Raw genomic sequence first — 20,305 nt, forward strand, 5'->3', positions numbered from 1 at the left:
GTGAGTACGTTCTGTGATTTGAGTGCAGAGGCTGGGAGAAGGAAATAATTATATTTAAGCCATTTTATACTTTTAACACTTTCGCTGCCGACTATTTGGTACTTGGATATCGTTGGCATTGAATGTGTTAAGTCAAAATATAATTAAAAAGTTATTTTATTTTAAATCGGATATTAGACTACTCGATTATAATAAGAAATCGATTCTAAATTTTTGACAGCTTTGGCTTGACACAGACTATTTTTGTATGTCGTATTTGTTTTTAAAATGGACCATTTTTTTTAAATGGCGTTAAATATAATAATTTTGTTCCTGTAACGTGAGACACTCGTAAAGAATTCCATGTTTGTAAATAGTTTTAACAGTTTTTTTTTGTTTGTTTAAAGGTTAATTACGTGTTTATAGTGCATTATTTAATTTTGAGAAAATATAATCATCATTGCATTTTAAATGTTTTATTATTTAACTATCCAATAAATAAAAACTTGCCAACCTTTTAATTACAGCGCCATCTATGAAAATGATGAAAAAAATCACATTGACCACATTTTTAAATGGCTTTTTTTATTTTTGTTTAATGAAACGCCGTATTTTTTCGTATATTTCTATTCAACGGATAAAACATAGACAATTTTATATAATATGTGAAAAATAAACATTTTTGTGCAAAATAGCTTCTCTATTAATCCTACATAAATTAATTTAAATTATAAATGCATTTATTTAATTCCATAAACATTATAAATCAATAGAACTGAAAAAAACTGCTTTGAATTCCACGAAAACAGGCTAAAGTTAAAAACTTTAACTAAGATTTTAAGTTGACAGCACAGATGATAAAATAATGTTGCCGTACTCATAACATTATCACAAACTGGCTACATTAATTTACTCTATTTCAAACAAATTGTATTTATGTATTCTATATAGATAAATATTGAATTTTTTTAAATAAAAAATAAAATTATGTATAGGATTTAACAAAAAAAAAAATTGTTTCAGACTAGGAAATTACTACATAAGTGATTTTTTTCTAATTAACACAGCATACCTTGGTTATAAATCCTTGTAAAATAAAATGTAATTTAAAATTTTCTTATATTATTGCCAGTAAGAAAAAATCTGTAAACTACATTGCATTTTTGTAATTTTAACACACAAATATTATATTATTTACATGAATTTACAAGATTATTTAATAATAAAATTAAAATAAATTAAAACATTAACGATTTTTGCAAAGTAACAAATAAATAAAGAAACATAATAGTTAAGAAATAAATCAATTTTTCCAACAGTAAAGCATCGATTTTATAAATATATTTTTATCTTCGCTATAAAATCAAGCATAATTTTATCTGAATATTTCTCACAATAATATTTTATACCAAATTACATTGTTTTGACAATTACTATCCAAAATTAAAAGCAATATTAGAAAACTATGATTTTTTTATGTTTTTTTATAAATTTAAACGCATTGTAATTCTTATAAAAAATATACAAAAAGCTCTAATAATACTTTAACAGGCAAAAATTGCAAAAAAATGATGTACTTTTTTAATGCATTTTTTTTTCAATAAATTCAATTAAATTTTTTATGGTAACACTCATCTGTGCATATGCATGCCGTGCTGGTATTTGACGAAGGCGATGGCGGCCAGCTCCTTACAGAATTCTTCTAGGACTATTAAACTTTCGACTAGTTGGTTGTGGTCACCGCTAGAAAAAAGAATTTTTTTTCAGTTTTTTTCTTTTTTTTTGTTATTCATAACTGCCAACATCAGATTTACAAATGTGATTAGAACTAGAAAAAGTATATTTTGTTTTCTTACTAAACTTTACTTAAAATATTTGTTTTTTTTAAAATAATTGAACGTCAAATATTTAATGAATATTCTAAATATATTTCATTTACATGATGTTATCGACGAAAAACCTTGTCTTTAGCTTTTTGTTTTTAAATCGCGTTAATATAGAAAATAATTAAAAAAAACAAACCTCTCATCATAACTGGGATCCTCACTCATCAGCTGCAATCTCGTATTTTCTATGACTTTCTTATAATTCTTTATCCTTGGGATCTCCATAGTCAATTTCTTAGCGAGATCTTGCAAAGTCTTAAACAGAGTCTGTGTCTTTTTAGTGGTCGGTAACATTGGATTTAATAAATATTCATGTAAGTATAGATGAGGCATTAAAGCCAACTTTGATATTATAGAGGTTAGGTGCAAATTCACTTGATAAGGACGAAGATGCATTTCCGAGAGAAGTTTAAAAAGCATTCTAAAGAAGGGACCTTCATCGAAATCTTCGGCCACTGATGAAGTTACATCTCGTGAACGTATGATTAGTTTTTGTGAGAAACATTCTGTTTTGTCTCTGGTATCGTTGTCTTTGGTATGTGCGTTGTCTGTGGTCCAATTGTCCTTATCTATGGTGCGATGCAGAGGTCGGAATGCCTCGTCTAAATGTATGTCAGCTTCAGGTCGACTGTCGTAACTGTGTGTAGAGCTTGCAGTATTATCTCCTTGTTCAGTCGGCCAACTGAATGTTGATGTTATTTCTAGCCAAAGCTAAAAATAAATTATACTACAAAATGGGGTACTTTTACCCACTTTTTGGATGATTTTTTTACATTTGAAAGCCTATCAAATTTAAACATTATCATTTTTCTCTCCCCTTTTTAATAGAAAGCTATTATCACTTAACATCAGACGACTCACAAAATTTTTAAATAAAAAAAAAATCTTTTAACGTAATAACTCAAAAACTACAGAACTAATTTGAAAAATTATTTCCCCTTTAAAAAGCTTAATCTTACCAAAGCCGGGGCTATATTTAATCGTATTAATTGAATGCGAATGCTTGGATGGATGTTTGTTTGAAGGTATCTACAGAACGTCTCAACGGATCTTGATGAAATTTAGCATATATATAGGAAAGAGTCTGGAAGAACACATAGTCTACTAATTATGTGTTTCGTAATTCCGCGCAGCCGGACACGCGGGTAACAGCTAACCTGATAATGTCTCTGAGCGTCGTGTATGTAGTGCTCGTAGTCTGCGCCCACGGGATCCGACAGCACAGCGCGCGGCAGCAGCAGCAGGAAACTGCAAATGTACGGGACAATCAAACTACAGACTTACAGACAAAATGTTTAATATCATCACATACAAATATACTTATATACTAACAAAATAGGAAAACCTAAAAAGGATTGTATGAAAGATTTTGTGACTCCGAATTTACCTTTTTGACATCTGTAATAAGATTATGTGAAACTATGATGAACTTTGATAACTTTATGTTATGGATTAAAGTTCGAAAATAGTTTCATTTACAGTAGTAATAAGTCCATTTGCATTCTATTCCAAGTTGATTTGCAATCCATCTGAAGTAGATTTGTAATCCACCTCAAGTTAATTTGCAATCCACCTCAAGTTAATTTGCAATCCACCTCAAGTTAATTTGCAATCCATCTCAAGTTAATTTGCAATCCACCTGAAGTAGATTTGCAATCCACCTCAAGTTAATTTGCAATCCACCTCAAGTAGATTTGCAATCCACCTCAAGTTAATTTGCAATCCACCTCAAGTAGATTTGCAATCCACCTCAAGTTAATTTGCAATCCACCTGAAGTAGATTTGCAATCCACCTCAAGTTAATTTGCAATCCACCTTAAGTAGATTTGCAATCCACCTCAAGTTGATTAACTTTGAAAAAAGAGAAGTTTCTTTCGTATAGTTTCTGCAATAAATAAACGCATTTATATTGCGTTATAAATGCTTAGTAATCAGAGATCATCATAAAACCTAAATTTATATTTAAAATGAAAAATAAGCAATAGTAAATAATAGGTTACGTTTATGAATTAAATATGATTTTGTTATATATCTATGATATGTTACTTTCTAATTAGTGTTATATGTTTTAATAATAATTATTACAAGGTAAATATTATGACACTATTATGTTCCTGTCTCTTGCTAGAATTTGTGGCAAGTATAAAACAAAGAAAAGTTTTTTAAAAAGTTAATAAAAAACATAAAATCCTAATTCATAATAAGATATTTTAAACAAGAACAAAAAAAAACAATAACAAAAATATCTGTAAATTAGTTTTTTCTAGAAAAATAATAAAAAATGCCTCTAAAATTTTGTTTCTACACCCCCAAATTTTTTAATAGCTTAAAGAACACAAATTTTATATTTATATTTTAAAGGCGAATATAGGAACAATATTATTAAACTTTATAAAAATAATTTTGTACTAAATGATAAATAACTGTATGGCCAATCTTTAAATACCTTTTCATATCACAAAAAAAAATTATCGTAAATTACGTTAAAATTAACTATAAATTATTCTTATATTATAAATACATACATTTATTTAAATTTAATTTTTTATACAAAAAATATGAGCAAGAAATTTATAACCTGTAAAATTTTATTTACAAACATTTACAAACTGTAAATCCTACATTAAATTATTTGTAAAATATTTAATAAAAAAACCATAATTAAAGACAATAAAAAAGTATTTTTTAAATACCATATTTTTATCGGTCGGAATTAAATATAGAGCCTTTTTAATCTATGGAATATTTAATCTATAGGATTATTATCTGTGGTGTTTTGTGTATTTTCGTCAGCCATTATTTCTTCTATTCGTAGTTTTAGTAGTTCAAGTCGCCTAGAAGTTGTAAAAAAGTTTTGTTAAGGAATTAATTGCTAAATATTATTATTTCAGTGTTAGTACCTCGCCATATTATAATTATTGTTAACACGAGTCATTAAAAAATATATTTGTTTATTTTTTTATTTTTAACCGACTTGTAAAAAGAGGTTGTAAGTTCGTTTGCATTTTGTAATTTTCTTAACTTATTTTTTTTTATATCAGAATACAGATGATATTAAATTATTTTTGACCAGAATTTTAATAATAAATCTAGCTATATTTTTATACAATAAGCTAAAAAATGTACAACATAAATATGATTAAGTTCCGTAAAAATTTTGTGTATTAATTGTCAAAAAAAAATTCACCAGTGTTTTTTTTCTGTAATGTTATAAACGTCTCAATCAATTAATCGTCAAAACCGAGTAAATTAACTTCTAAACGATTCTTTACATCACTATGTTTCGTACTGACAGCTGACAGCTGTCAAAAATGACATGTCACTAGCAATACGAAATACATTATTTGAGACTGTTAATATCAAAAAGTGGTAAACGGATTTAAGAAATTGTTTTTGAATTCAATATTGCAACTATTAAGGAAGATGAATAACATCACGCAATTACAATAAGGAGCCGTGCAGAATCGAAAGAAAGTTGTTAAAGTGAAATTTCTCTATGAATGTATGAACATATACCCATCCCACTCATTCTTATTAAAATAAAAAGAGATAGCAATGGTAAAATAATTCTTCTTACCTATTAATAACTCTGTGTATATTCTCCATGTCAGGTTGTTCCTTGGTGTCAACTCCCTCATGCTGCAGAATGTCATTGATCTGCTCGTTGATGTGGTCCTCATGCTGGAGTTGCTTCATCGCCTCCCTGAAACGAAACATATATTTTCCACTAGCTGTCGCCCGCGATTCCGTCCGTGTGGAATTAAAAAAAAACATAATAAGTAGCATAGGCTACTACTGGAACAACACATAGGTGTTGTTCCAGACTATGTTCTATATGTATATCAAATTTCATCGAGATTTTAGCGGTTCTGGAGATACCTACAAACAAACATCCATCCATCCATCTAAATATTAACATTTGTAATATTAGTACATAGGCAAACAGCCTAATTTTAATCCTTTTTTTCCCTACTCACCCTTTTCTTATAAAGAACGGATCAGGGAAATGGATTTGACAAAGGAGGGGAACGCATAAATAGGGGAAATATCCTATACCTGTGCGTCCCTCCTCCGTCAATTAAAGTATCGCATCGGTAATTGCAGATGTCTGTCAAGGTCGCTTCGCTATTCCGGCGAATACAAATGGCCGCATACTCGTTTACCACTTTACGATATAAAAAGTAAAAAACCCTTTTCCACTAGCGCGATTAACGCCGCGCTTTTTTAAGCGTATACCATATCCTGGAGCAACTTGTCGCTTAGTGGAACAGTTCAACATATGAACATTTATTAATTATCTTTCTAAGCGAAACCCAGACATTTCATTGGGTTATTTGAAATAAGGTTTAATTTGCGTAATATTACCAACCAAAATATTACCTACCTATTTCTCTCTCGCTCCCTCGCCAGTGAGAGGTCGTTCAGTCTATCTCTCTCGTCTTCTTCTAGAAGTGGCTGCGGTGCGTAGTATCCTCTGGAACAGACGCGGGACAGCACCAACCTGTTGATGCTGTGCTCTGTACCTTTCTCTATTATTGTCTGGAAAAAATAAAAAACAATTAAGAAAATATTTCACTGTTAGAAAGCTACTTTTTTTTTAATTCCGCGCGGACAAAGTCCCGGCAACTGCTATGAGATGGAATTTGAAAGGTGAATCTGGAGTGTTCTTAGCTTTGATGAAAATTGGTGCAAGATGATCGCCGACACAAAATGACGGAACATATTTTTTAACAACTCCCTCAATATGGATATCAAATAAAAGTTCTTGAATTGCAGAATACACTATACTGAAAGGGAATGAGGAGTATTAACTAAGGAAATTAAATCTAGAAACTCGAAAAACATTTTTTGTGCTCTTACACATTATTAGTTAAAATCATTTGGCGCGAATAACGTGCTTTCGTTACAGAGTGAAGTGCCAGAATGAATAGTGACGGGACATAAACGTTGAAACTTTAGTAAGGCTAGTGTTCTCCCAGTACACCGGCACTGTCGGATTTTCCTAACAGTACCTAGGTATATTATAATTGTCTAAAAAGTAGTAGGTAAATACCTCAAAGAATCTCAATGTCTCCAGCGTGAGATCATGGTCTTCTGTGAGACAGTTGTTGATGAGTGACAACAACAGCGGCCATTCTGACATCTCACCTTCACCCACCAACCAGTTAGAGAACTCTGGAACAATATTAATTTCGTTATTACATAAGGTAAACGACCAATTTACCATGAAAATTCGCCTAAATAGCGAAACGCACAATGTCCATAGACATGCATTGCCGACCTTTCATCAAAAAATGAGGCACACACTAAGAGGATATCCTTTCCCTATCCGTCGCCTCCTCTGTCAAATCTACTTCCCCTTCCTATCCTTTTATAAGAAAAAGGTGGGGATGGACAGAGGACAGAAAGAGAGGAAACATCTCATATAAAATAAAGTCAAAATCTGAGAAAAAGTACTGAGAAGTAAATTCAATTATAGTATTGCTGGTGTCTACCACAAACTGTGGGTTTCTGAGCCCAAAAACTTCATTTAAAACATAGATCTCATCTCAAAGATTTAGGGAACGTACCCATACTACGTGACTCGTTTAGAGGGGTGGGGTGTCTTCAAAATACTACAGTCAGTCACAGGAGCGGGGGGGGCTCAGATTTTTCTGACGTAGTCGTTAGTTGTTTTTTTTTCATAATACATAGTTCACTAGTAATTTAAGTATCCACGCAGTCTTAAAAAAAACTAAAAAATAAGTCACGTAGTATGGGTATATTCCCTAAGGACAGGGATGATATGTTTTATACAGAGATTTAGGTGTCAGAAACTTACTATAAGTGTTTTACAGTCTGTTTAGAATATTGTGTTATAAATAGTGTACCATTGATTAATTCCTGTGAATCAACAACACGCAGACACTTGGCGAGCAGCGCGGCCGCCAGCGTGGCGCTGCGAGCACCTCCAGCACTGCCAGCACCGCCCAGCGCCAGCTCGCCCGCACTCTCCAGGAACTGAGCACGGAATGTTCTAGACAAATGCGCCGCGATACATGGGTGACATTCCTGACAACAACAAAAATACACTAATATTATAAATGCGAATGTTTAGACCAGTCTTTCCCAAAGTGTGCGATAACGTCCTCTTGTGGGCGCTGCAGGTCTCAAGTTGCGGGTTATAGTAAAAGTTTAATTTACAATTCTCCGTTAATATACATATATAGGTCACAATAATTAATTAATTTAATTTGAAGTTATAGTGGTTTTTAAATATGTGAAAATATGGGGGCGGTAAAAAATATTTATTCTCAAAGTGGGCAGTAGACAAAATAAGTTTGGATACCACTGGTTTAGATGGATGTTTGTTTAAAGACATCTCCATAACCGCTTAACGGATTTTTATTGAATTTGACACACATATAGAACATAGTCTGTAAGAACACGTGGGCACCTTTATAAGATATTTTTCTTAATTCTGTGCGGACGGAGTCACAGGCGACAGCTAGTTATTTATACCTTTATCCCTATACTAGCTGTCGCTCGCAACTCTATCGGCGCGGAATTAACAAAAACCTAATAAGTAGTCTATGTGTTCTTCCAGACTATAATCTATATGTGTGTCAAATTTCATTAAAATTCGTTGAGTCGTACCAACGTCAGACAACAGGTACATATGTAAATCGAAACATATTTGTACATTGTGGGATTCGAACCCAAGACCGGCAGATTTCAAGTCAAGTGCTTAACCCCTGAGCCACCGACGCTCTAGTTCAAAGTATATAAGCAATTAATATCTATAACATTTTGAAATTTCCCAAGAGTACATAAGTCATTATGTACCTTCATCAAAGTATCACAGTAGTCCAGCCACGAGAAGAAACTTGTCAGTTCTCGGTAACCATTGAACTTATTGTAACCTTTGTCACCAAAATCCTGCGCCACATACCTGACGAAAAACAAAACATAGGCAAATTCAGATATTTATTAAAATTGAAAGAATTGGGGGAAAACATTTTTTATTTAAAATTAAAAACAGCGGTAAGCCAGCAAATAACATCTTTGGTTTGGTGCTTGATTACCTAGGTCAAGATTTAGTCCTCTTCCCATACCCACACTTTTTTATACTACACAGTGATGGGAAGGTTGAGGTAGATTTGAGGAAGAAAGGGGAAATATCCACTTTATGTGTCCCTTCCTCTGTCTATTGAAGCTTGGCCATTTAAAAAAAATTATTATAATATTACCAGATTTTTGTAAATTTACTAATATTTCTTGTACTAATCAAACTAAGCCTTAGGCTTGTGCTTGTGGTTTACGACAATATTCGAATGGCAGGATTTGAACCCCGACCTCATGATCGGAAATCCGTACCCTTAAACATTAGGCTATTGGCGCTTCAATTATAAACTTGTAAATCTACTAAACCAAAACCGCCTAATGGTTAAGGATACGGATTTCTGATCACGAGGTCGGGGGTTCTAATTCCGCCGTTCGACTATTGTCGCAAACCATATCCTAGCAGAAGCCTAGAGCTTAGTTGGAATGGTAAAAGAAGTAATAGTCAATTTACGAAAAAATCTGTTAATATTTTTCTTAAAAAAAAAAAAAACAAATTGTACAAACAAAACCTTAACTAGATAAAATCTGACTCGAAGGACCAAAGTCACAAAAAATGTAATTTATACGCTATGAATATTGTTATATTGATAGAACATATAATATAATAAAGAAAAACTCACGCCCAAGTTATATTTAAATGGTCTACATCATTGGGGTCGGTATGTGGCGGTATACTCTTGTACTTCTCAGCCAGTTTGTCTATGATAGTCTCACAGACTGGGCTGCAGCTTGTCACCAGATTGGCTATATCATCCTCTGGTAATGATGACACTATCATGATACCCTCACATGCTCGCAACACTACTTGGTTGTCCTAAAACAAAGCAGTTAATTAAAAAGCAGAAGTGTTCCTTGAGGTCTCCCGGAGAAAAAAAAATGGATCTGAGGTTTACGGAAGCCACGGAGGGGGTATACGCTGTCGGGGGGAACGACGGTGGTGGTGAATGATGACGGGATAAAGTTATGGGTTCACAAGTTTTAATAATGTAGGTCAATAAAACATTTGCAATCTGAACTACCAACCTATCTTTACCGTACTAACTTTTGCCCGTGATTTCGTCTGTGCGGAATTAAAAAAAAACTTGGTAGATAGCCTATGTATTCTTCCAGATTATGTTCTACACCTATTGTAAATTTCATCGAGATCCGTTAAGTCGTTTTGGAGATATGTAATGAAATCCATCCATCCATAATTTCGAATATTACTATGATATTACTGTACAATACAAATTAAATAACAAATCTATTTTCAAAGTTGGTTAGAAGTCACAATGAAATTAGTTAAAATAGTTAAACCCATATCTAACAGTTATTTGTAAGAAATTACGATAAATTTTTCATAATACTGGAATGTAAACTGTTAGTAATATGATAATCAAGTTGCAAAACTCGTATATTTAATGGCAAAAGATAAGATAAGGTTAACATATAATATGTAACTTTGATATGAGTCAAACGGAAATACACAAATATTATTATTATTTGTGTTAAATATATTAAACTCCAAAACTACAATTAGTTTTTAATTAAAGACGAAGATGCGGGCAAAAGCTTGTCTTATATATAAAATTCTCGCGTCACAATGTTAGTTACCATACTCCTCCGAAACAGATTTGACTAATTTTTATAATATTTCATATGCATATTCAGAATTCAACTACTATCTGTTTTTTAACCCAGTTATATATTATAAAATTATATATCATACTTACAGCACTATTTAAATAAGACAGCAACAAATCAATCAAGAGAAACTTATCATTATCCTCGTAAACCGTCTTCTGACTTTTACAAGATGCATTGTCATCCGCAATCGAACTATTAGACTTTGTAACCGCACTATCATCTTTAGAATTAGTTCTAACTATGGATATATTTCTCATAGGATTTGGCATCATTTCAACTTCAAATAACGGATTCTTCTTTGGCATTTGCACTTTGCTTTTTAACGGTATTAATTTTTGTATATCTTCAGGTATGCTTAGTAAACTTGATTTATCTTCTACAAACGGCGTTGTAAATATATTGGCAAGACCAGGCTCTTTCCTGACCAGTCCACATAGAGTCAATAATAACTCTACTTCTTCTCTTTCCGTAGGTGAAGCAGGATTTTCATTGCATTGTATTAACATCCTCTGAAAATTAGATGGAATAATTAATAAATGTTGGTTATTGTTATCATAAATTGTCCCTTAGCACTAGTAATGTACAGTCAGCTACATCAATATGTATACATTTATAAACTTTTATAGATTTCAAAAATATTTACATATGTATTCATCAAGGGCATGTACTCATAAAGGGAAGTATAGGGACCAATTAGTTCAAACATATTTTCAAAACCAAAAGTATATACAGAAAAAGATTGTGAATGTCTGCAAATATAATACATATTTATGCAGCTGACTGTACATCCAAAGTAGTGGTACCATATGAAACAAAATCCGAATTATAAAAGAATGATTCTAAAACCATCAAATATATATGTCTAAGTGATCTTAACTAAATACAAACAAAATTAAGTTATAAAAAAAATCTTTACAATTAAAAAAAACTGCTATAAGAATGAGTTATTGAATATGTCCCACCTGTAAAGGCCTGAACACATGTGCACTATTAACAAAAGGTTGTCTTGTCCGCCTCAATAACGCAGTCCCAGTGGTCAAAGCTAATGACCTTGCACCAGGAGGTCTGTCGGCCGCTGCAAGCGCTGTTAGAGCATCCAACCAGCATATTGATCTCTGCACCACAGCCTCTAAGCATGGACCAACAGTACCACCTTGCTGTTCCTTCTCTTCATCTACTATAAGCTAAAAAGAAATGGTTTATTACTATGACATAACTCATACACATAACTAAGAAGGGTTGACAATCCAATAAAAAAATGGATTGCCTTGAAACATGGTGATATGGTTGAAAGATGACATGTCCTACTTTGGTTATAAAATATTTACTATACTTTTGACAGTAAAACTTATTGCATGTTATCTTAAAAGAGTAACAAAGACAGTAAAACAGTAACAAAGACGTATTTAGAACAATTATTTAACATAAACATTAACCTTGTGCTGATGTGCTTAAACATTTAAATATATGGAAAGTTATAAAACATTTAATGTGACATTTTTGCCAATATTAATAACGAATATTTTAAGTTCAATTTATGTTGTATAATAAATAACTAGGTAAAAGATGAAGGCCGCGAATAATAAATAAACAATGAAATGACCATGAAATACAAATAATAAGCTAACCTGTAACATTTGATGGAAATGATGAGGAATCCTTGTATCTTCTATGTGGATTTTATTACAATCATCGTAATTCTGATAGAAATGGATTATCATTTTCCAATGATATTGAAAGTCCTCTAACCTAGAAGCCGGTGGCGCAAGCTAATATGTAAGTAAAAAATCATTAGTCCTTTTGGTGATAGAAAATTTAAATACTTTTATTTACAAAAACAATAAAACTTACTACGTCCGCAGCGGTTTGTAGGACATCGGAAAATCTGCTAAGCATCTTAGCTGTTGCAATTTACATCACATACAATTAACTGTTTATTAGATGAATAATTTTAATAAATGTTTTGGTTCATAGCATTTTTATTTTATTACGTCAAAATTGAAGAATACAAACTTGACAAAATGATAGAATGGAACGTACGTCCAGTTTCCAATAAGAAATCCTTTTGTGATTTCAATTAATTTTATTCTCAGTTTAATTTATTAAGTATTTCAAATTATATTGTTTGATAATTTGAAAAAGGGATAAAGTAATAGGATAAAAGATATTTTCCTGATAATAACCACGTTCAAGTTTAGTTGCTAGTGGCAGTAAGAATAGATTGTCTTTGTTTTTATTTTACCGTAAGTCAATGCTTAATTGTCAACGTCAAAAAATAACAAAATGACAAGCTAAGATACACAACAACAATTTTTTTAAACATTGGCTCGAGTTTTACGAGGGGTGGCTTGTGATTGTGAATAACATTGAGGCAAACTTTGTTAATACTGACTACCCTTACGCTACTAAATACTTAGTATTCCTATATTCACTATTAATACGCTAAGTAATTATAAAAATATACTTAACCTGTACGTGTCCTCATATTACTATCATCATAATTTAGAAAATAATTAAACTTTTATTCTGTATTTGTTGATCATATATCTCGTTATTATTTTCTATAGTGCAAGATGTCTGACGACGAAGTTATACGTTTCGAGATAACTGATTATGACCTGGACAACGAATTCAATCCAAACAGACAGAGAAAAGCTAAAAAAGAGCATCAAATTTATGGTAAGACATAAAGATTTCATTTTTGTTGACATAAATTTATAATGACAAGTTTCAAAGGTTTTTAGTATAACTATAGGTTTTGGTAATTAACATAGAACTGACATTTTCTTTAGGTGTTTGGGCAAAGGACAGTGATGAAGAAGACAATGAAGACAATATAAGGCAGAGGTCTCGCAAACAAAAAGACTTTACAGCACCAATTGGTTTTGTGGCGGGTGGGGTACAGCAAGCGGGCAAAAAGAAAGATCCAAATAAAGGTAACTACAAATTAAGGCCTTATTTATTAAAAACACAGCCCAATTTTACTTTAATTGTAAAAATATATAGAGAGAACCTGAAACCAACGTATACAAGAACACTGGAATATATAAGCCTATTGTGAATTTCTGGAACAGAATTAAACTTGGATTATGCTTAAACATTATGTTATAATTAAATAGCAGTAATTCTACTGAGAATGTTTAATAGAATCATTACTATGTCTCTTAGTCCCTGTTTTTAAAATGTAAATTCCTTAATTCAATTCATATAATTTCTTGTTGCATAAATATTTCTGTATCATTTCACAGAATTAGAATCAAAAGAAGCATCAACATCTAGACCATTAATAGTAGATAGTTCTGATGAAGATGACAATGATGAGCCACTACCCACCGACACTGCTGGAATAAGACGACTAGGTCAAGGGCTGAAGCCAGCCAATCTTGGTGGAAGTGTTGGAGCATGGGAGAAACATACTAAGGGCATTGGTGCTAAATTATTACTACAGGTAATGAGAAAATCCTGTCAAGAACCAAAAATCTTTGACAAAAACCTAATAAAATCATCAAAAATATATGCAAGTCATGGTTGCTGAAACTGTAGCACCTTAATTTAATATGTAGATAATAATAATTATGAAATTGAAAGTAATTATATTAAGATTCGGACAATAATAGAATTTTTAATTGATTTTATATTTTTTATGATTAAAAATAATTTCTTTATGCCATATGGGTTAACAAATGCACCTCTTACTTTTCATTCTCCCTTTTTTGCCTTATTTTGCTCTCAGATAACATTTTGAATAGTTAAACAACTATAAAATATCTCCTATCATTCTTGTAAATAAATACTAACTTTTGCCCCCGTCTCTACTCGCGCGAAATTAAAATCTAACTTCATAAGTAGAATATTTGTTCTTCCAGACTGTTCTGCATCTGTGCCAAATTTAACCAAGATTTGTTCAGCCGTGTAGGAGTTACCTTCAGACATCTATCCATATAAACTTTCATATATATTATGTTAGTAAGATTTGTATTAATTCCTTACAGATGGGTTACCAACCTGGTAAAGGTCTTGGTAAAGAACTTCAAGGTATATCTGCACCTGTGGAGGCGACTGTAAGGAAAGGGCGCGGAGCTATTGGTGCTTATGGACCTGAAAAATCTACTGTAAGTAAAAATATTGTATTTTAAGATTCAATTCTATTACGTGGTTTAAGTAACATTTGTGTTTTTTAATTATTGTCTGCTCGTATGCCTTAATTGAGAGGTTTGAAGTATTCTGTGGTGGCTAAAGACTACATCTAGGTTAGTTTTTATTATTCAACATTACTGGGAAGAAACATTTCTGGGATTTTCTGTTCGCTGGAAGAATTGATAAAATAGTAACATGTAACATATATGTAACTTAGCATTGTTTCCGTTTTTAAGCAAAAAGCCAAAAAAGAAGAAGAAAAACGGCTTAAAGAGAAGGAAGACCAAGAAAAAGGTACCTCAGAGAAGAATTATAACTGGAAGAAATCTCACAAGGGACGTTACTTCTACAGAGATGCGGCGGATGTCATACAAGAGGGTAAACCCACGATGCATACTATTGGCAGGTACTTCTAGAATATTCCATTATCAGCAACTTTGTTAGGAAGGAAAGAACAATAATTTTTCTTGTTTACTAAGTTCAATAATATTAAACGACTAGCTGTTGCTCGCGACTCCGTCTGTGCACAATTAAAAAAAAACCTAATAAGTAGCCTATGTGTTCTTTCAGACTATGTTCTATATGTGTCTCAAATTTCATCAAAATCCATTGACCTGTTCCACCTTCAAACAAAAATCCATCCAAATCCAAGTTTAGATGTATGGATGTTGGTTTGAAGGCATCACCGAAACGGCTCAACAATTCATTAAATTTGGCACACATGTAAAACATAGCCTAAAAAACACATGGGCTAATTAAGTTTTTTTTAATACCGTGTGGACGGAGTCACGGGCGACAGCTAGTAATGTCCAAAAGTACATATTAGTAAATTGGTAAACAGTAGTGAGCTGGCCCGTGTGCCGGTGATAGACATGACGGGGAAGCAGAAACGAGTACTGAGTGGTTACCACGCGCTGGCTGCTGCTGCACCCCGCTATGAACATGAACCACGTCGTCAGTTACGACACTTCGCAGCACCTCAACTCACACACAATCTGCAGCTTGTGGTCGACAGCTGTGAACAGGTAGGTCTACGAATGTTTGGATGGATGGATAGATGTTTAAAGGTATCAGTAGCAGAGGTATCAGTGGCAGAACAGCTGCACTGATCTAGCTGATGTTTAGTATAGATGTTGAATGTCTGGAAGAATACAAAGGCTACTCATTTCTTTTTAGTTTCGCGGAGACGAAGTCAAGGGCGGCAGCTAGTAGGAGGATCTGTGCAAAAAAAGTAGTAAAAATTTAGGTATTTCTAAACCCCTACAACTCAGAGCCTTAGTTCGGTATCTTCTGGTATTGCATATGTCCATGGACGTCGTTGAACATCTGTGTTTTTCTTGCTTTTAGCCCCCTTGTCTTCTATGAGGTGAAAAAAACATACTTTATTTCCTATAAGCAATATTTCCTATTATTTTCTTTTTAATCTGTGGAAAACCGTAAAATCGATTTACGGTCCGCGTGTGAGGTTTTAAACATCACCTTATAAGACCCTTCGATTTAAATGAAGGGCGTAAATATAATAGAAATGGGCGTGGCTACCACTAGCGCAAACGTTAGTACTAAGCGTATTTATTTATGAATTGTTTTTGTGTAACATATGCTACACAAAAAAAAATAACATCTTTTACATATGTAAAAGTGTATTTTAATGATTATAGGACATTATCCAAAATGCTCGTGAACTTCAAGCAGCAGAAGATGAAATAGTAGTATTAGAAAGAGATTTAGAAGAGTGTAACATAAAACTTCAAGAACAAGACGTGGTGATAGACAAAGTGCAAACCATAACACACAGGATAGAAGAATTGAACAAACCTGACCTATCTCTGGAGAAAGCTTACGAAGTTCTAGAAGATTTGATGGTATGTTTTTATAATTTTATTAGAAATAAGGTTTTTATAAGAGTTGTGAGGGTAGATATAAAAGTTAAATTGGACTTATGTATATAAAATTAAAATTAGTCGGTCAAAGTTAAAAATCTATTTGAAGATTTATATAATTTCTTTGTGCTTTCACTCGTTAAATGAAAATGAGTTTTTTAAATTGCTTTTTGGCAAATACTGAACTCTGAGATTATTGGGTTCAGCATATATAAATATCTAAGGCAATGTTGCCAACCTAGTCGATTAGACATATTACCCGTTCCTAAGTTAATTTCGTATATAACGAGTACATTATTGTATTTTCCAAATGTCTTGACTGCTCGGAACATCGTACGAGTGGTTACGCAAAACACAATGTTGTAGTGATGAACTTGAGGCGTAAACATATTTGAAAAATATTGTTTTATGATACTTCTTACTAATGTTATATATGCGAATGTTTAGATGGATGGATGTATGTTTGTTAGAAGGTATCTCCAGAACGGCTATATGCTTCTCGCTGAAATTTGGCATTGATATAGAACACTGTCTGGAACAACACATAGTTCCTAATTAAGATTTTTACTACTGTGCGGGCGGAGTCGTGTGCGACAAGTAGTGCAATGTAAATTTCTTTCTAGGAGTCATTTCCTGTTGAATATGAGATGTTCGGTTTGGGTACAATCGGTGGAACTATAGTGAGTCCATTGATCAGTGCGCTGCTGGCTCAGTGGGAGCCGCTACAGTGTCCTGACGAGCCTGTACCTGTCTTCCTCAAATGGAAGAAGTTGTTGACAGAACCAGCGTATAACAGTCTGCTCTGGCAACACTTTATGCCAAGGATCACGTCTGCAGCTGAGTAAGTGTGACAATTTTTTTTTGTCGTAATTTATACTAGGATTGTAATGAGGATTTGTCTGTATTGCATAGACTCTGAAACTGAATCGATTTGAAAAATTTTTTCATTGTTAGATGCAAATTTTTAGATGGATGTTTCTTTGAAGGTGTTTCGAGAACAACTCATCGGATTTTAATAAAGTTTGGCACACATGTAGAGCATAGTCTGGAAGGACACATAGACTGATTAAGTTTTTTTAAATTCCGCGTGGACGGAGTGTAGGGCGACAGCTATGCGCTGTAATTATCATTCTTAGAGTTTTTTAATTCCTCTCGTTTATAAAAAATTCATAGTTTTCGACATGATTAGTTAGAATCCTTTGGCGCGAATGGCACGCTTTCATTATAAAGTAAAGTTTTGAAATGATTAGTGAGGGGACATAAACGTCGACATTTTAGTAAGGCTAGTGTTGCGCCAGTACACCGGCAGTGTCGGATTTTCTTCCTAACAATAGAAATGAGAAAAATTAAGTAATCGTTTTATATTTGTGTGTGTGTGTGTGCAGGGTGTGGAACCCGCGCAGGCCGGAGGCGATGCTGGCAGTGTTCGAGCGGTGGTCGGCGGCGTGCCCCGAGTGGATCCTGCAGACGTGTGCCGGCCGCAGCGTGGTGCCGCGCCTGCTGGCCGCCGTGCGCGCCTGGGACCCCACCGGGGACACGCAGCCGCTGCACCACTGGGTGCTGCCATGGCATCAACTGGCTGGTAACTTATTAAACCATTTTTCCCCATCACATTTGGTGTATTTAGATGAATGTTTTGGAAGCGCCACCAATATTTAAGTGATGATGGTACGATGTCAGGCAGCGAGCTGAGCACGAGCACGTACCCCCTGATCCGGTCGCGGCTGGCGGCGGCGCTGGCGGCGTGGCACCCGGCGGACGGGTCTGCGCGCGAGCTGCTGGCGGCGTGGCGCGGCGCGTGGGGCCCCGCCCTGCGCCCGCTGCTGCACCACCACGTGCTGCCCAAGCTGGAGCACTGTCTGCAGCACGCGCCTGTACAACTACTCGCCACAGAGAATAGTAACTTATCATTCTTCATCTAACTTGTACTGTTTGTGCCTTGTCTCTCTTGCTAGTAACGTAATAGATATTTCAATTTCGCCACATGTTTCTAGTCCTTATATTTTAGCAGACTTCAATAAGAAAGAGGTTATCAATTTGTTCTTAATTTTTTTTAGATTAATGCTTCGCATATGTTATGAGCATCAGTGGCTCAAGGGTTAAGCAGTTGACTTGTAATCAGCAGGTCCTGGGTTCAAATCCAATCATGTTTCAATTTATTTTTCCATAAACATATGTACATTTATTTGACGTTATAACGCTGAAAGAAAACATCGTAATGCAACCTGCACATAATCTGAGAAGAAATTTAAAGATAAGTGTGAAGTCAACCCGCACTGAGTATTGACTATGACATAGTCAGCCCTGACTTAGAGTAGGTGCCAAGGTCTTCAGTGTAGAGGTATGTTAAGTTGATTTGTGTGTTGTCAGCTGCGTGGTCGTGGTGCGTGCAGTGGGTGGATGTGGCGGGTGCGGCGGGCGTGGCCGCGCTGGCTGCACGCGCGCTGCTGCCGCGCTGGCTGGCCGCGCTCGCCGCCTGGCTCAACACCGCGCCGCCCCACGCCACCGTACTCAACTCTTATACAAACTTCAAGGTCAGATAACATAAGGGGAGGAGCTTACACATACCACGCCCACATTATAACGAACGTTACGTTTTTCCATTTCCTTTACTTCCAGACTGTAAACATAGTTAAGGTTGTAGCAATTTCCAGTCTTCTCTCTTTTGCTATTCTCTTTGTCTCTTATCTACTTTCTACTTTATCTGTTGCATATCTTGTTCGAATAAATTAGTGATATTTTATATGAGATTAACCTAGTTACGTTTCAGTTGCCTACCTAGGTTGAAACTGACTACAAAATAACAATAATTAGTCATATCACAAGAAGACAAGTTTCTTACTTTTGATGATAAACTTTTTTTTTTAATATAAAATATTAGCAGATTTTTTTTGTAAATTTACTAATATTTCTTTAACCATTCGAACTAAGCTCTATGCTTGTGCTAGGATATGGTTTGCGACAATAGTCGAATGGCGGGATTCGAACCCCCGACCTCGTGGTCGGAAATCCGTACCCTTAACCATTAAGCTATTGACGCTTACTTTTTAAAAACTTTGTAAATCTTTACAGAAAATGTTCCCCGAAGAGGTATTAAAAGAGCCGGCGGTACGTGACGCGTTCCGTAAAGCGTTGGACATGATGAACAGAAGCACTGACATGGAGAGTGTGGAGCCTCCCCCACCCCCGCGCTTCACCCTCCCTGATAACAAAGAGGGGTCGAAAATCAACGAAATATTGGCCGTCACCAACCCACATAAGAGTTTCTCTGAACTTTTAGAAACTAAATGTATAGAAAAGGGGATAACTTTTGTACCGATACCGGGGAAGACGAGAGAAGGGAGACCATTGTACAAGATAGGAAGGATGCAGTGTTATGTAATAAGAAATGTCATTATGTTTTCGGAAGATGGCGGCAGATCTTTCGGACCTATTGGTATGGACAGATTATTGAACATGGTTGAAGAATAAATAATTGGCAGTTATTCTCTTGACTAACTTTAACTGAAACAAATCATATTTATTTTTAAATGTTAGCTTTTTTTTTGTAAATTTACTAAATATTTCTTTTATAATACCATTTCAATTAAGCTCTAGGCTTGCTAGGATATGGTTTATTATGGGTTGACTTCACACATATCTTTGAATTTCTTCTCAGATATGTGCAGCATCACGATGTTTTCCTTCACCGTA

At 34.1% G+C, this 20,305-nt stretch overlaps 2 protein-coding genes across 3 annotated transcripts; one reads left to right on the forward strand and one right to left on the reverse strand.

The window, feature by feature from the left end:
• Window positions 1–1,527: 1,527 nt before the first annotated feature.
• Window positions 1,528–12,595, reverse strand: LOC106116832 (protein FAM160B1). Of its 2 annotated transcripts, XM_013310875.1 has the most exons (13): window positions 12,447–12,595; window positions 12,224–12,364; window positions 11,558–11,779; window positions 10,682–11,104; window positions 9,590–9,783; window positions 8,691–8,796; window positions 7,736–7,916; window positions 6,919–7,040; window positions 6,250–6,404; window positions 5,443–5,568; window positions 3,023–3,113; window positions 2,002–2,576; window positions 1,528–1,722 (listed from the first exon to the last, which is right to left on the reverse strand). In XM_013310875.1, exons 1-13 carry the CDS (start codon window positions 12,489–12,491, stop codon window positions 1,611–1,613), a joined length of 2,493 nt encoding a protein of 830 aa, XP_013166329.1. In that variant the 5' UTR covers window positions 12,492–12,595; the 3' UTR covers window positions 1,528–1,610. The 2 variants fall into 2 exon arrangements, with proteins under 2 accessions (XP_013166329.1, XP_013166330.1); XM_013310876.1 differs by lacking the exons at window positions 1,528–1,722; window positions 2,002–2,576; window positions 3,023–3,113 and adding an exon at window positions 4,540–4,699.
• Window positions 12,596–12,885: 290 nt separating this feature from the next.
• sip1 (septin interacting protein 1) lies at window positions 12,886–20,178 on the forward strand. Its single transcript, XM_013310408.1, has 13 exons — window positions 12,886–13,066; window positions 13,163–13,274; window positions 13,388–13,531; window positions 13,844–14,043; window positions 14,588–14,707; window positions 14,969–15,138; window positions 15,574–15,757; window positions 16,391–16,594; window positions 17,236–17,453; window positions 17,998–18,194; window positions 18,293–18,511; window positions 18,983–19,146; window positions 19,685–20,178. Exons 2-13 carry the CDS (start codon window positions 13,169–13,171, stop codon window positions 20,081–20,083), a joined length of 2,325 nt encoding a protein of 774 aa, XP_013165862.1. The 5' UTR covers window positions 12,886–13,066; window positions 13,163–13,168; the 3' UTR covers window positions 20,084–20,178.
• Window positions 20,179–20,305: the final 127 nt, after the last annotated feature.

The sequence above is a fragment of the Papilio xuthus genome, unplaced genomic scaffold (genome assembly GCF_000836235.2).
Source record: "Papilio xuthus unplaced genomic scaffold, Pxut_1.1 DF827714.1, whole genome shotgun sequence".
NCBI lineage: Eukaryota > Metazoa > Arthropoda > Insecta > Lepidoptera > Papilionidae > Papilio > Papilio xuthus.

What these genes read in the sequence shown, in the direction of transcription:
- sip1 (XM_013310408.1), top strand. Translation starts at nt 13,169, where the DNA reads ATGTCTGACGACGAAGTTATACGTTTCGAGATAACTGATTATGACCTG. An exon ending in GTGCTAAATTATTACTACAG is followed by an intron (nt 14,044 to 14,587) that starts GTAATGAGAAAA and finishes AATTCCTTACAG; the next exon opens with ATGGGTTACCAACCTGGTAA. An exon ending in TGGTCGACAGCTGTGAACAG is followed by an intron (nt 15,758 to 16,390) that starts GTAGGTCTACGA and finishes TAATGATTATAG; the next exon opens with GACATTATCCAAAATGCTCG.
- LOC106116832 (XM_013310875.1), bottom strand. Translation starts at nt 12,491, where the DNA reads ATGCTTAGCAGATTTTCCGATGTCCTACAAACCGCTGCGGACGTA. An exon ending in ATGTGTTCAGGCCTTTACAG is followed by an intron (nt 11,105 to 11,557) that starts GTGGGACATATT and finishes TCTAATTTTCAG; the next exon opens with AGGATGTTAATACAATGCAA. An exon ending in ACGCTCAGAGACATTATCAG is followed by an intron (nt 2,577 to 3,022) that starts GTTAGCTGTTAC and finishes ATTTATTTTTAG; the next exon opens with CTTTGGCTAGAAATAACATC.